At 42.0% G+C, this 17,341-nt stretch overlaps 1 protein-coding gene across 1 annotated transcript in view; it reads right to left on the reverse strand.

Annotated features, from left to right (window-relative positions):
• adgrv1 (adhesion G protein-coupled receptor V1) overlaps window positions 1-17,341 on the reverse strand; it is a 539,532-nt gene that overhangs the window by 196,254 nt on the left and 325,937 nt on the right. The window contains exons 73-76 of the mRNA XM_059969328.1: window positions 15,004-15,142; window positions 8,383-9,215; window positions 5,323-5,440; window positions 3,472-3,643 (exon numbers count right to left, since the gene is read on the reverse strand). Of these exons, the coding sequence (XP_059825311.1) occupies window positions 3,472-3,643; window positions 5,323-5,440; window positions 8,383-9,215; window positions 15,004-15,142 (1,262 nt within the window). The remainder of the gene's footprint in view (window positions 1-3,471; window positions 3,644-5,322; window positions 5,441-8,382; window positions 9,216-15,003; window positions 15,143-17,341) is intronic.

Below are 17,341 nucleotides of genomic sequence, written 5' to 3' on the forward strand. Positions count from 1 at the left end.
TCGACCAGAAGCTAAGCTATTCTCCCGTCTAGTTCCAATTTCCGGCTACAAGATTGTGATCTTGTAGCCGGAAATAAAGAGCCAATCTGACAGTTGCCATGGACCATAGCTTACTTATCCCTACCCCAACAACATTTAAAAATGTTTCAGGAAAACAAACTTCGAATATGCATGAATATAGACTCATTAAAGGGGAGCCAATTGTCTTACAGGAGCAGAAGACCATTTTGGAGTATTGTGTGTAGTTCTGGTCACCTTCCTACAGGGAAGATATCAATAACTTTGAAAAAGTGCAGAGAACATTTACAAGGATGCTGTCAGGACTTGAGGATGGGAGTTATAGGGAAAGGCCGAATAGGTTAGGACAAAGTGGTTTGCACAGCATTGTTAGCCGAAGAGCCTGTTCCTGTGCTGTACCGTTCTACGTTCTAAGTGTACAGCAATGGAGCACAGAAGAATGAGGGGGAGGTTTGATTGAGGTGTACAGAATTATGAGGGGTATAAACACAAGCAGGCCTTTGTTACTGAGGTTGGATGTGACTAGAACTAGAGGTCATGGGTTGAGGATAAAGGTGAATCTGAGAGGGAACTTCATTCAGAGGGTGGTAAGAGTATGATATCAGTAGCAAGTAGGAGTGCTGCTGGACTGCAACATTTAAGGGACATTTGGTTAAGTACATGGATAGCAGGGGTATGGAGGGCTATGGTCCTGGTGTGGGTCAATGGAACTAAGCAAAATAACAGTTTGGCACAGACTAGATGGGCTGAAAGGCCTGTTCCTACACAGTAATGCTCCATGACTATATGGGTGCCACAGTAACGTAGCAGTTAGCACAATGCTATTACAGCTCAGGCACCAGGGTTCAGAGCTCAATTCCGATGCTGTATGTAAGAAATTTAGACTTTCTTCCTGTGATAATGTGGGTTTCCTCCAGGCATTCCAGTCCCCCCCCCCCCCCCCAGTCCACAGATGTACCAGTTAGTAGGTTAATTGGTTACTGTGTACTGTCCCATGATTATGGTGGTGCCATCCATCTGTCTCAAAGGACAATGGGTGATGATGGTCATTATCACAAGCCTGGGCGGAAGGTATGGAGCTCCTGAGATGCCCCAGTCATCAAGATGCCCCTCTCAGCCTCACCAGTGTAGTCCAAAGGAAAGCTCATGATCAATACGTTTGGCACCAGCTTGGCTGTGGGAGCTGCCAGAAGGATGTTCAATGACATCCAATCCAGATCTGCTGTCCAGGTTTACTCCTGTAGCCTTCGTCTCTCCCGAGGCTACTCACAGGGAAGTGAGACCTTTTACCCACAGCTGGAGATCTGGTTCACTTGCACCAGGAGGTGTCCACACACCGGTGGGCCTGCGTGCTACATGTGTAGGGGCCAGATCTCCTCCATGTCCTCCGTAGTTCAGCCTGAGTCTGAAAGGAGTTCAGTTTCCGTGTGTTGCCAGCGAGGAGGCACTACATGAGGCTTGCTGTTGGAGAGGCCGTGTACTGGCAGGGAGAAACTTACAGATTCAGCTCTCCCTTTCACAAGACTGCTAGCCAGCAGTGGATGCTGAAAGTGACAGCGACAAGCGCTACCCACTACACTATCACACTAGACACATCCCGTGCGTTAGTCACGTGATTGGTCTTAGGTGAAGTAGGTGGTTGCTAAGGCAGTGTGGCTCATAGGGTTAGAATGACCTGTTTCATGCTGTATCTCTAAATAAATAAAAATAAGTAACAACACAACATAAGAAAATAAGAAATAAGTGCAGGAGTAGGCCATGTGACCCATTGAGCCTGTCCCACCTTTCGATAAGATCATGGCTGATCTGTCCATAAACTCAGCTCCATCTACCTGCCTTTTCCCCATAACCCTCAATTCCCCTACTATGTAAAAACCTATTTCACTGTACCTTAAATAAACTTAGTGAAGATGCCTCAACTGCTTCCCTGGGCAGAGAATTCCACAGATTCACCACTCTCTGGGAAAAACAGGTTCTCCTCATCTCTGTCCTAAATCTTCTCCCCTGAATCTTGAGGCAATATCCCCTAGTTCTAGTCTCACCTACCAATGGAAACACGTTCCTACTTCTATCTTATCTACTCCTTTCAAAATGTTGTATGTTTTTATAAGATCCCCTCTCATTTTTCTGTATACCAGAGAGTATAGTCCCAGGCAACTCAATCGCTCCTCATAAGTTAACCCCTTCATCTCTGGAATCAACCTGGTGAACCTCCTCTGCACTGCTTCCAAAGCCAGGATATCCTTCCTCAAGTACAGAGACCAGAGCTGCACACAGTACTCCAGGTGTGGCCTTACCAGTACCCTGTATAGTTGCAGCATGACCTCCCCGCTCTTGAATTCAATCCCAACAGCAATGAAGGTCAACATTTCGTTTGCCTTCTTAATAACCTGTTGCACCTGCAAGCCAACTTTTTGCAATTCATGCACAAGCACTCCCAAGTCCCTCTGCACAACAGCATGCTGCAATCTTTCACCATTTAAATAATAATCTGCTCTTCTATTATTCCTTCCAAAGTGGGTGATCTCACATTCAGCAACATCGTAGTCCATCTGCCAGACCTTGGCCCACTCACTTAACCTATCTATATCCCTCTGCAGACTCTCCACATCCTCTGTACAATTTGCTTTTCCACTCAGCTTAGTGCCATCAGCAAATTTTGCTACACTACGCTCAGTCCCCTCTTCCAAATTATCAAAGTAAATGGTAAACAGCTGTGGGCCCTACACCGACCCCTGCGGCACCCCACTCACCACTGACTGCCAACCGGAGAAACACCCATTTATACCATCTCACTGCCTTCTATTGGTTAACCAATCCACTATCCATGCCAATACACTTCCTCTGACTCCATGCATCCGTATCTTATTTATAAGTCTCTTGTGTGGCACCTTATCGAACGCCTTCTGGAAATCCAAGTAAATGACATTCACCTGTTCCCCTCTATCCACTGCACTCATTAAGTCCTCAAAGAACTCCAGTAAGTTTGTCAAACAGGATCTGCCCTTTCTGAATCCATGCTGTGTCTGCCTAATGGAACCACTGCTTTCTAAGTGACAGCTTCAAGCATTTTCCCGACCACAGATGTTAAGCTAACTGGCCTATAGTTGCCTGTCTTTTGCCTACATTCTTTTTTAAGAAGTGGCGTGACATTTGCTGTCTTCCAATCTGCCGGGACCTGCCCAGAGTCTAAAGAGTTTTGATAAATGATTACCAACATGTCTACTATAACCTCTGCCAATTCCCACAGCACCCTGAAATAACTTCTTTCCAGTAATGGCAGTTTTGATTTTGATAATTGGTTCATAAAAAGTACCCTAATTGGTATTTTAGGTAGGAATAGTCAGAACATCCACAGTTCAGGTTCTTCATAATCTAGTCCATGAGAAAAGGTATTCTCAAATTGACATTCTAAATAGTTCTTGAAGTAGCACTGCCTTTCTGTTTGCTGACCTGGTCTGCTTTGATCTTGATGGTGATTGGGCATAGCGTCTCTCCGGAAACACAGAGGATAATTCCTGATGGAGCTGTGAGCTCACTGACCAGATCCACCCCATCTCTTTGCAATACCACGTCTGTTTCATTAAAGGTCACGCGCCAAGAAATTGTCACATTCTCAAAAGCTCTGAAAATACAAAGCAAATGTCACACGTAAAATAACTGGAGTGAAGTTACATAGCTACTTAATACTGGAACATTATTTAATTAAACAAAGCACTCTCATAATCTCTCCCCTTCCCCACCTGATGAAGGGTCTTGTCCTGAAATGTTAACTGTTTATTCATTTCTATAGATGCTGTATGACCTGCTGAGTTCCTCCAGCATTTTGTGTGTTTTGCTCAAAATATCACAAATGTGTTGAAATAGAATGGGTAGATGTTCATTCACTGGATATCAAAGTTCAAGGTAAATTTTTGTCATAATATGTACAGTAAATATCACCATATACTATCTTGAGAATCATTTTCTTGCAGGCATTTGCAGGAGAACAAAGAGATACAATATAATCAATGATAAACTACACACGGACTGACAACCATGTGCACAAGATGAACAGTGAAAATACAAACATAGTAATAAATAATTCAATAAACCTTACTGAAAACATTAGTTGTAGAGTCCTTGAAAGTCATGGAAATAGGCCCATTGAGTCTGTTCCATCTGTGAACCACCCATTTACACGAATGCAACATCAAGCATATTTTGTCTTAACGTTTCCCATGTTCTCACCAAACCCTCCAGATTCTATCTCTCATCTACACACTAGCAGAAATTGTATAGAAAGAGTTAAATGTGATTCGTCCTTGGTTCAGTACTGTGCAAAAATCTTAGGTTAACCTAGCTATATACATATATATGTTCCTATGTCTTATGCTCTTCAGATCTAAATAGCCAAAAAACATTTCTACAACAGTATTCTATAGCCTGCACAGAGGAAATTAAAGGTAACTTGATGATTTTCCCCTACTGATCTTCAGGCATGATGCACTATGTTCCAATACTCCTTGTACATTTAAAACACAAGGGGTTGTGTTCTAGATGTACCAGTAGTATCGGAGCCTAGCCACTGAACCATCTTTGGGGACGTGAACTGGATCCTCATTCACATGTCCCTTCCAACTTCCCAGGTCACATGCGTCAGCTTTTCTTCCTTTTGGTTAGAAATACAAAGAGCAGGTCTGAAACACGACTGTTTATCACTCTTCGTAGATTCAGTTCTAAAATCAGCCCTGAATTTTCTTGCTGATAAAGACTACAAAGATATCGCTGGGTTCTCTAAGGATTCCATAATGGATCAATTCATTTTCAACCAGCATCAGTGAGGAATGTCTCTACTAAAAGTAGCAGTTTTAAGTAAATTTATTATCAAACTTTGCATATGTTACCATATTCTCCTGGGATTTTCACGCATGACTGTCTCTAGAATTTAGAGAGAATGGTGCAAAAAACAGAAAAAAGCATCCAGTGAGTGGCAGTTTTATGGGTGAAAACGCCTTGTTAATGAGAGAAGAAGGTGACTGTAACTCAAATAACTATGCACTACAGCAGTAGTGTGCAGAAGAGCATCTTTGAGTGCACAACATGTCAATCCTTGAAGTGGATGGGCTGCAGTAGCAGAAGACCATGAACATACTCTCAGTGACCACTTTTATTAGGTGCAGGAATTAACTAATGAAATAGCCACTGAGGTATAATAGAAATTATAAAAATCCACATATAAACAGACCAAGACTGAAACAATGTGCAAAGACACAATAAAGACAGAGAACGAGTTGTAAAGAGTTGCTGAGATGAAGATTTTACCTGTTTTTTTGTCTTTCAACTGTTAGCCGAACTTCCCTACTTTTAGAGTCTTCATCCAAGACTGGGTTACCATTGGATACACTTGCAAATCCCACAATGCCATTCTGTACATCATTTCCTGTCGTACAAATATATTAAGGCTAAGAAAAGTAATTATGCCAAACTAAGGTAATGAGTGTTTGAAGAAAACTGGGGACTTGCCCCATGTGTAGTGGCCCTGGGTAATACACCATGGTTGTGTAGCAGTTAGCACAGTGTTATAACAGCTCAGGGTGTTGGAGGTCAGAGTTCAATCCTGACATCACTTGTAAGGAGTTTGTATGTCCTCTCTGTGGAAAGTGTCGGTTTTCTGATTTCCTCTCACAGTTAGTAGGTTAATTGGTCATTGTAAGTTGCTCCATAGTTAGGCTAGGGTTAAATTGGGGGTTGCTGGTGGTATGGCTTGAAGGGCCGGCAGGGCCTTTGTTGTGCTGTATCTCTAAATTAAAATAAATAACAAAAACATAGTGTCTCTTCCAGGTGACTAGAGGCTGGGGTTGCATATGAATTCTGCTGATGAGTGATCTCTTGGTCTGGGTGTGGGGGCTCCAATACAGAGGCTGCAGAGGGCTGTAGAATCAGCCGGCTTCATCACGGGCCACCCCACCATGAAAGACATCTGCAAAAGCTGGTGTCTCGAGAAGGGGGCATCAACCATTACCCACCCTCACCATGCCCTTTTCTCATTACTACTATCTGGATAGACCCACACTCAGCTATTTAGGAACAGTTTCTTCTCTGTCAGAAAAATGGCTGAAAGGCCCATGAATGCATGGACACTTACTCTTATTTTATTTTGCTTTCTCTCTTTCTTTCTTTATTTATGTAGTAATTTTGTGATTACTAAAATAAATGTAATAGTAATTTATAAAATAAATATGGCAATGTATAGTAATTTATAATTAGTTCATAGTAATTTATTCATATATACAGTATTATTAATGATTTTTAGGAAGTTATAGTACTTTTATGTCTTTACACTGTACTGTTGCAGCAAAACAACAGATTTCACATTATGTAAGGCAGTGATAATATAAACCTGTTTCTGATTCTGGATTTATAGATTAAAATCAGAAACACAAGAGATTCTGCAGATGCTGGAAATCTAGAGCAACACACACAAAACGCTAGAGGAACTATCACAGCCCCAAAAATTCGGGTTCAGCTCCCAACTGTCTGTAAAGTGCTTGTACATTCCTGCTGTGACACTTCCAAAGACGTACAGGTTAGATGGTCGGTCGGTTACAGGGGTGAAATTGGGTGGCGTGTGCTCACTGGACTGGAAAGGCTTGTTACTGTGCTGTACAGCTAAATAAATAAGTAAAGAGACAGATAGATAAATTGGTAGAGTGTGCAAATGAGAAACAGTGAGGTCGTAGTCATGGGTTCACGAACCATTCAGAAATCTGATGGTGGAGGGGAGTTTCCTCTTTCTACCAAGCAGTCCTGCTCCCTATGAACTTTGTTCATGTTCTCAGTTGTGTTGCAGTCAAGGGGTCCATCTTGTAATGATCACGTCAGCAGGTTGCAGGCCCACGCACCAATTAAAATAACCTCTTGAAACTACTATGTACTTGGAGCAGCTGGACAGCCAGACCGGCAGCTAGCAGAAATCAACCTGCTATTAGCCAATAATCCTTTTATGAGTGGGAGTCCTTTATGATGTGAATCAAGTGTTGAGCTGTGTTCACCTGGACATCCAAGACAGGAGACTGGCTGAAAGTGCAACTTCCAGTGGCATTGCTTAAACCCTGTGACTTCCCCACTACAAAAGGCAGGCTTTCCCGGTGGCCAGCCATTTTAATTCTACTTCCTATTCCCATTCCAACATGTCGGTCCATGGCCTCCTCCACTGCCACGATGAGTCTACCCTCCAGTTAGAGGAGCAACACCTCATATTCTGTCTGGGTAGCCTCCAGCCTGATGACATGAACATCGATTTCTCTAACTTCTGGTCATTTTTCCACCTCTGCTCTTCTCCAAACCAGCCAATCACTACCCTCTGGTGACTGTCCTCATTCTCTTTCTCCCATGGCCCACTCTCTTTTCTTACCAGATTCCTTCTTCTTCAGCCCTTTACTTCTTCCAGCTCCCAGCTTCTCACTTCAACCTCTTCCCACCAATCCCCCCACCCATCTACCTACCTACCCTCAAACAAGAGAAAATCTGTAGATGCTAGAAATCCAGTCTACACACACAAACTGTTGGAGGAACTCAGCAGGCCAGGCAGCATCATCGCCATTTCAGGCCGAGACCCTTCATTAGGACCTGAAACATTGACTATACTCTTTCTCATAGATGCTGCCTGGCCAGCTGAGTTCTTCCAGCATTTTCTGTGTGTTGCCTACCTGCCCTCTCTGTCATGAGCACTGCAGGTTTCTGCAGTGAGCTGTACAACACTGGGCTTCGAGGTTTCGCGAGCACCTGTATTTATTAATGGTTGTCTTAATGAGAGTCATGCTTCCTGTTTAATCTTGTCAAGCTGATTGTGACTGGCACAGGTTTTCAACATTCTGTGGTTATCTAAAGCAGACTCCTGACTAGTGGTTGTGTCGGGTGTTTGTGCAGAGAATGATTTGTCACACAGTGTCACTCAGTCATGCCACTGATCTGTTGGAATTCCTATTGTTTCCATCTCTACATAGGAGTCTGCCGTTCCTCTGCACCCAAGTTCAGTTGTTGCAAGTGCCCACCATGACACCTTCACCTGGCTTCACCTGTCATCTGCCAACTTGCACTCCCCCCCCCCCCCCATTTTATTCTGTCTTCTTCCTTTTTAGTCCTGATATAGGATCTTGGGCCAAAAAAATTACTGTTTATTCTCCTCCATAGTTGATGAGCTGACCTGCTGAGTTCCTCTACCATTTTGTGTGTCTTACATCACCAAAATACCCATATCGGTGGTCACATTGCACCCAATATGATGTCTATGATAACCAAACAACAGGATACATAGATTGCAAAAAAAAAAATCAAATGGCAGTTCAAAGCCAACAACATTATTTAATTACTATGAGTTACCTAAAATAACAATCTTCATAAAAGCCATGAATCCGTGCTCATCCTTTCCATCCACGATATGTGCACCTCCACCTGGATCTGTTAGATAAACAAAAAAAAACTCCTGGCCCTCTGGTTCATTATCGTCTAAAACTCTGATAGATATATTGACTTCCTTTTCCTCATCTTGTAGAGTAACATTCAATGCTTCATCTTCAAAATCTTCTCCCTCCTTGGCCCAGGAAAGACTGGGATTTTGCTGGTTGGCTTGAAAAGGCATTTCATGTAGACCATTTATAAATTTCTTTTCTCCAAAGGTTATAACATTCACATTGACAGGTCCAGTAAATCCCAGAGTCCTTCGAATACAAAGTGTTATATTATCAGTTTCCTCTGTAGTGTGCACCACAGTGGGTCCAATACTTAAAACACCCTTGCTGGCATCATTGGCAACAATGGTTATAAATGACACACTCAAGTTTTGATTCAAGTAGGGGTTTTCTTCTGTATTATTTGGCTTATAACCCAGAACTTCAATGCTGGACAAATTCAGGTAAAAAACTTCATCTCCTTCTGGGATGTTATCATTGATGATAAGCAGCTTGATCATAGCTTCAATCTGATATGAAGTAAAGACAAGTTCTCCCATTTGGATGTGCACATAATCTTCATCAGGTTTGGCACTTCCTGCTGTTGTATGGTAAATCAGTTTTGTTTGGTGGCCACGGAAACCAAAGAGTCTCTGGACAAGAAAAGTTGCTGCACCTGCATCTTCTTCTATTCTGACCTGCCCTGAATTAGGCGCAAGTTGGAAGACTCCAAATGGCTCAATTTCTGCCACAGTGAATCCTGATCTATAGAAAGCAATCAGCAAGAAATTATAACTCAGCATGTATAAATACCTGCCACTAGAATGTTAGTAGATAGGTACAACAGCAAAGTCAGCATTCAAGATTGCTTAAAGTAACTTCCTGTACACCGGTAAAAAGGAGAACCAAATAATTGTTAGTCTGGATCCGATGCAGCACAAAAAACACAACAGATAACGAACACGACAATAATAAAAAACACACAATAAATATAAATAGATTATATAAATTGATTGTATGCCCATAAAGTAATGCTGAGCTGCACATAAGGTGACTGATGGGAAATAATAAAGTAGTGGTGGGCTAGTGCGTGGAGCTGTTGATCAGCCTTGGGGACAGTAACTGTTTTTGAGTCTGGCTGTCTGACATCCCACAACATTGCCTTCAAGTCTGGTGACAGAACAGCAACCAGCACAGCCACGGAAAACCTCAACTCAGGCATCAAGAGGGCAAACTGCCTGATAACGATCCCTGGTGCACGTGGCTGGACATCGGGGAGAGTTCTGGAAAACCTGCCTGATAACGATCCCTGGTGCACGTGTCTGGACATCAGGGTTTCACTGACCACTTTCTCCCTGATATTCTAAAAAACTCTAATGTACACTTTGAGGCATGCAACACAACGCCAGCCACAATAGCTACCCTACTCTAGGTGAGCAGTCAATGCCTGTAGCAGCAGATATGAGAAGAACTCTACAGATTCAATCTCCATAAGGCAGCCAGGCCAGATAATATCCCTGGTTGAGTATTCAAGGAGCATGCACACAGGCTTACTGATGTCTTCACAGGTATCTTGAGCACTTCCTTTATCCAGACTGCTGTCCCCACCTGCTTCAAATCAGCCACCATCATCCCAGTACCAATGAGTTCTACACCTTCTGAACTAAATGACTATCGCTCAGTAGTACTGATGCCAATCGTCATGAAGTGCTTTGAAGGGCTGATAATTGCACGCATCAAAAACTCTTTTCCTACCACACTGGATGCTCATCAATATGCTTGCCGATAGAAACATTCCACAACAGATACCTTAGCATCTGTCATTCACCTGGCCTGACACACCTACAGAACAAGGATATGTGAGTTAATTTATCCGACTTAACTCACATATCCAATAGATCCGTTCCTTAAGTGTCCAAATGTGGATCCTCTAACAGTCTGGAGATTGCCTTTGGTACTGATCCATCTCTATGTGTAAAAAAGAATCTCTGGTGTTAGCTATAAACTTCCATTTAACAGTATGAACAAATGTCTCTTTGATAAAGGATGTAGTGCTTTTGTCCTATGGAGAATTATTAGATTTACTTTCCAAAGAACCAACTTTGACCCCGTTTCCACGGTTCTCTGACCTTATGACTTGTTACACAATGTTCAGTCCTCACGACTTTGACCCAGGCTGATGCTTGAAAGTGTGATCAAGTCTAAAGTTCTCAATATTTATTGTTTATTTAATTATTATTATTCTTTCTTTCTTTTTGTATTTGCACAGTTTGTTGTCTTTGGCACACTGGTTGTTTGTCCGTCCTGTTGTGTGTGGTTATTCACCAATTCTATTGTGTATGCCCACAAGAAAGTGAATCTCAGGGTTGTATATGGTGACATTTAGGTACTTTGACAATAAATTTGCTTTGAGCTTTGACCTTTGATCAAGTGGCATCACAGGTAGATAGGACAGTATAAAGAAAAGCTTTTGGCACATTGGTGTTCATAAATCAAAGTATTGAGTACAGGAGATGGGATGTTACATTGATGCTGCAAAAGACATCGCTGAGGCCTAATTTGGAGTATTGTGTGGAGATCTGGTCACCTGCCTACTGGAAAGATATCAATAAGATTGAAGGAACACAGAGAAATGTATAAGGATGTTGCCAGGACTTCACAACCTGAGTTGTAGGGAGAAGTTAATTAGGTTAGGACTTTATTGCCTAGAATGTAAAAGATTGAGGGGGGATTTAGTGGAGGCATACAAAATTATGAGGGGTATAGATAAGAGAAGCGCTTGCAGGCTTTTCCCACTGTGGTTAGGTGAGAATAAAACTAGAGGTTATGGGTTCAGGGGGAAAAGTGAAATATTTAAGGAGAACCTGACGGGGAACTTCTTCACTCAGAGGGTGGTCAGAGTGTGGACCAAGCTGCCAGCGGAAGTGGTCAATGCAGGTTTGATTTCAACACTTAAGAGAAATTTGGATGAGTGCATTGATGGGATGGGTATGGAGAGCCATGGTCCAGGTGCAGGCAGATGGGACTCATCACCATCATCATGTGCTGAGCTCTTTGACGTGGGTGATCATGGACTTGGCCATGAATGTTCTTTGCAAATGTTTCTATAGAAATGGTTTGTCACTGCCTTCTTCTGGGCAGTGTTTTTACAACACTGTTGATCCCAGCCATTATCAATACTCTTCAGAGGCTGTCTGCCTGGTGTCAGTGGTCGCATAACCAGGACTTGTGATATGGGCCGGCTGCTCATACGACCTGCTCCCATGGCTTCATGTGACCCTGATCGGGGTCTAAACAGGTGCTACACTTTGCCCAAGGGTGACGTGTAGGCTAGTAGAGGAAAGGAGCGCTTTACACCTCCTTTGGTTGAAACATACTGTATTTCCACCCTGCTACCTGAGATGGGATGAGGCAGATTAATAGCCTGGAACTGACTAAATAGGCCTGTGCCTGTGTTGTAGTGCTCTGTGATTCCATGAGCAAATAAACATCTTTTCAACATCTGTAATGTCTGCATTGAGGTGCATTTCCTCTGTCCATTTTTTTCAGTCTGATGATCTGCTTTAAATTTCATTTCATTGCTGACTAAACCACTTTAACCATTTTACCCTCTTGTAGTGGCTACACGGAAGCAAGTGCCTCAATTTTCTCTGCTGGATGCAACAAATTACACTTGTCCCAATTACTTTATAACTTCTTCATTTTCTGACCTGCATCCTCAGCTCCTGGCAGTTTTGTTTTCATCAGGTACATTCTATAAGCAAATTCTAATCTTAAAGTTCAAGATTCTCTCTCTTTCAGTTTGATGAGAAAACAATGAAATTAAATCAAAATTATTAATGTTGCTGAAGCTTATTCCCCCAGTAATAAAAGGGTGGCATGGTAATGTAGGGGTTAGCACAATCACTCCACTGTGCTAGTGATCACCAATCAGGGTTCGATTCCCACTGCAGTCTGTAAGGGGTTTGTACATTTTCCCCATGACTGTGTGGGTCTCCTCCAGGTGCTCCAGTTTACTCCCACGTTCCAAAGACATAGGGATAAAGGTTAGTACAGGCATGGGCAAACTGCGGCCGGTTAAGCTTTTTAATCCGGCCCGCAGAACTTGATGAAATTATATTAATAAACCTTGTTAACGTTTTTCCCCGCAATTCTGGCATTTTCCCAACAGATGAAGCACTCTATATACATTTGTGGCGACCCATTTCCTGGCACATCCGAACCGGCTCACAATTAGCCAGCGTTCCGGCTAAGGGAGATAGCCTGCGGGGATTTGCGAGCACAGAGCTTTGGAGCCTCTGTGCAGGGGGGGCAGGTTGAGGGAGGCTTAAAAGTGAGGCTGGGGATTTCGAATAAAGTTTTTTTCTTCGACTGCAGTTACCGACTCCGTGTCGTAATTTTAGCGCTGCATGTAGCACACCGCTACACATTGACCTTTGTTGAGGTGCAGCGTATTACTCCACATTTGCGCTTTACTCTTTGTTCGGCTCGACCTATTTGTGTGAACAGGCGTTCAGCGTCATGAACATCAACAAAGCCAGCCACAGATCCAAGTTAACTGACCAACACCTCAGATCCATCCTGAGAATCGCCACAACAAAACTAAATCCAGACTTTGATGTGCTGGCTAAAAATGGAGACCAACAACACTGTTCCCACTGAAATTAAAAATAAGTTTCTTCGTTGTGTTATGTAAAAAATGCATTTGAAAATATTTTTTTCAATAAGCCTTACATGTTACATGTCATTTCTGTTAAGTGATGGACATGAGTAGTGCGCAGGTGCACGTACGTTCTCAAAATAAAAAATGCGCTCCAGATCAAATAATGCGCTCCGCATACTGGCGCGCTGTCACTGTTCTGTCATTGTGCGGGTCGTTGTTGAGTTTTGGCACAGGGGACAATTGAATAAGAAGGAGCAGGACAAGTAGACCTGCATCTCCTACCGTTTTTGAAATAGACAGTCAGGAGGAGAGTGATGATGATAATATCTTGAAGGATAACAGAATTTTCAGTGCTTTAAAATAATAACTGTTACTATTAAAAAAAAGCTGTATTTTATTCATTTAATTTTCAGTGTTTTAAAAGTCATTTCAATAAATAGCTAAATACCATGGGACTTCAAAGACAGGTATTTTGTTGTAATGCATTTGTTCATTTTCAATTGAAATTAAAGCACATGTTTTCTACATATCCCATGATATTTTATTTTCTCTTATGAGGTGTATTACCAAAACACTCCGTCCATCTGCTCCTGGTCCGGCCCCCCTGTCAAATTTTAGAACCCTTTGTGGCCCTCAAGTCAAAAAGTTTGCCCACCCCTGGGTTAGTAGGTTCTCAGCAAGCTACACTGGCACCAGAAGTACGGCAACTCTTGTGGGTGGCCGCCTGCACAACCTCTGCTGATATGATCTGATGCAAATGTCACATTTCACTGTATGTTTCGATGGTCCTGTGACAAATAAAACTAATCTTTAAGAAGAAAATCTTTTGGTCATCAATGCCCCTCAGGACTGGAAACTTATCTTACCTATGTCCTTATACATCTCCAAACCCTTCTCAGATGGTTGCCTACTAACTAGAGATGGGAAATGTCTCTTTGAAAGGTGATGCCTTGAAGAGGAAACATCAATCATTAAGGACCCCCATTACCCAGGACACACCCTCTTCTCATTGCTACCATCAATGAGGAGGTACAGGAGCCGGACAACACTCACTCAGTGATTCAGGAACAGCTCCTCCCCTCCCCCATCAGATTTCTGAAGGGACAATGAACCCATGAATACTACCTCAGCGCTTTCCTCTCTTTTTGCTCTACTTATTTAATGTTATATCTACAGTATACAGAGTACTGTGCAAAAGTCTTAGGCACCTGAGATTTTTTATATGGTTTCAGATGGTAAAAGCTCCTCAGAGCCTTGATCTCAACATCAGTGAGATTGTCTGGGATTAACTGGAGAGACAGAAGCAAGTGAGACAGCCAAAATCTGCAGAAGAACTGTGGCAAGTTTTTCAAGATGCTTGAAACAAACTATCAGCCAATTTTCTTATAAAATGCATGACAGTGTATCTTAGAAAACTGATGCCTTTCTAAAAGCAAAGTTTGGTCACACGAAATACGAGATATGATTTAGTTTTTTATTGTCTACTGTACTTTATAGTAATTTCTTGATTCTTAGAAACTTTTCATCTAATTATTTTTGGAAATATCTTTGTTTTACAGAATTTTTTCTTGTCCCTAAGACTTACACAGAACTATCTATATATGAAAATGCATATTAATTAAAACTACAAATTAAAATAAGTAATTAATTTATAGTTTTAATTACTATGTATTGCAATGTACTGCTACATCAGAACAACAAATTTCACAACATGCTGAATTCTGATTGTGTTTCTGGCTTTGCCACTTGTTCTAATCCCAAAAATAAATTTAAGAAAATTTCTAGGACTGTCAAGATTAAATAAATAGTCTAAAGTGATTAATGATTGAAATGAGCTTCAGTTAATGTAGACAACATACTGAAGTTCTGTAATACATCTGATGGGCCTACCTTAGTTCAGCTTTACCAGTAAGATTACTGTGTACCTTCGTCAAATGAATGGCAAAGGACTCCTTGCCTGTGAAGTTGGTGGTTGGTACAGTGAGTAACAGTGGCTTTCGTTTTTCACCATGGGAAAGGACAACTGAACCTAATACAAAATTATTACAACACTGCATTAGCAAATGCAAAACAATATTGTGGAACTCACAACAAAATATAAAAATAACTGAGTAAAATATAGATTTACAACTAATACGTCATGTCACTGACTGTACATTTAATTTCAAGACTCAAACGTTCAAAGTAAATTTATTATCAAAGTACATATATGTCACCGTATACAATCATGACATTCCTTTTCTTGTGGGCATTCACAGTAAATCCAAGAAACATAAGAGAATCACTGTAAAACTGCACCCAGCGGGATGGACAACCAACCAAAGTGCAAAAGACAGCAAACTGTGCAAATACAAAATGAGAAAAAAAATCAATAAATATCGCGAACATGAGATGATGCGTCTTTGAAAGTGAGCCTATAGGTTGTGGGAACAGTTCAGTGATGGAGTGAGTGAAGATGAGTTTTGCTCAAGAGCCTGATGGCAGAGGGGTAAAAACTGTGCCCGAATCAGATGATGTGGGTGTATAAGTAATAACAAAAATGTTATCGACAAGGGTTTCTCGTAACTTAATTGTCGCTTTCTAAGACTCCAGTCACACCACATCTGGATTACAGTATTGCATACAGTTCTAGTTGCAGAAGAGGTTTACTAGGATGCTGCCTGGATTAGAGGGCACGTGCTATCAGGAGAAATTGGACAAACTGGAGTAGTGGAGGCTGACAGGAGACCTGTTAGAGGTTTATAAGATTATGAGAGGCATAGAAAGTGTAGTCAGAGAAAATCCCTTTTCCCAGGATTGAAATTTCTAACGCAAGAAGGCATGGATTTGAAGTGAGAGTGGGTAATTTCAAAGGAGGTGTGAGGGGCATGTTTTTTTTTACACAGAGTTTTGGATGTCTGTCTTGTGTTTTCTGGAGTGCTGATAGAAGCAGATACATTAGAGAATTTAAAGGGACATTTAGACTGTTAAATGAAAGTGATGAAAATGAAAGGATGTGGACATATGTAGGCAGAAGGGGTTCATTTACTTAGCTATTCGATTACTAATTTATTTGGTTCAATATGACATTGTGGGCCGAAGGGCCTTTTCCCAACTAGCATGCCACGTGCCAGTTCCTAAGCTGTATTGTTCTATGTTCTCTGTTAATGTCTGATAGAAACACTTCTAATGTGAGAGAGAAAACTTAGTAATTTTGTGCTTGGATCACAGTACTGCACTGCAAACAGAACAAGTCAGGAAGTCACAAACATGAGAAAGTTTGCAGATGCTGGAAATACAATAGAACACACACAAAATGCTGGAGGAACTCAAGTCAGGTAGCATCTATGGAGAGGAATAAACAGATGACATTTCTGGCCCAGACCCTTCTTGAAGACCTGGTTTTGCCAAATGTAAAATGCACTTACTCAGAGCCATTGTTGAGAATCAGGGATCACAAAAGCTACCTGACTGGAGACCAAGCAATGTCTGAGATATATTCAAAACAAATTTGATATGAAAATGGCTCCCTCAATTTGCAAAGGTCCTAGTAGCTACTTTAACATTAATTTGGTAGTGGCTGTCTGTTGTATCCAATGACGACAGGAAAGTGGTGCGGGCGAGCTTTTACGGTGGAAAACCAGTTGCACTGGAGCTGGTTCACTCTCTCAGTCTCAGAGCTCTGGGTCGAGTGGTACGAGAAAGTGTCACAACCAGGATCAACCTTGGTTCCAGTGGATGACCATGACATCTTCTGTGCCTCGTCATGCCCTTCGCTCTCCACAAAGGGTTGCAGACCCACCTTCCCAGCCATTGGATCTCACTGCTGATCTCATCTTCCCAGTCCGCCGGAGATAACGCCATGTGCTAGTGTAGGCACGTCCCTATCTCACTGGGGTATGAGACCTGCCTGCTATCCTCTCCTGGTTTAGCCCGCCTGTTGAAGGGGTGTACCGGGGTGTGGCCGCTGTTGCATGCAAACAGCTACGGAGCCACAGAAGAGCTGAGTTCCAGAGGGGGCCAAAGGTGAGTGAGTTGTCTAAAACTGGGCATAACAAGATGCTACCCTTCCCTGGACATCCCATTACAGGTATACACATGCCTTTATACATTATTAATATACAAGGAAGTTTAATATTTATGTATAAAGCCCAACTTGTTTCGCAAAGTGCATCTATAGATACCAAACTACCAGTGTAATCTTTCGCATGGATCTTGTTCTTAAAATAGCAATAGGTAGGTTTCCTGG

Source organism: Hypanus sabinus, chromosome 5, assembly GCF_030144855.1.
Source record: "Hypanus sabinus isolate sHypSab1 chromosome 5, sHypSab1.hap1, whole genome shotgun sequence".
Classification (NCBI taxonomy): Eukaryota; Metazoa; Chordata; class Chondrichthyes; order Myliobatiformes; family Dasyatidae; genus Hypanus; species Hypanus sabinus.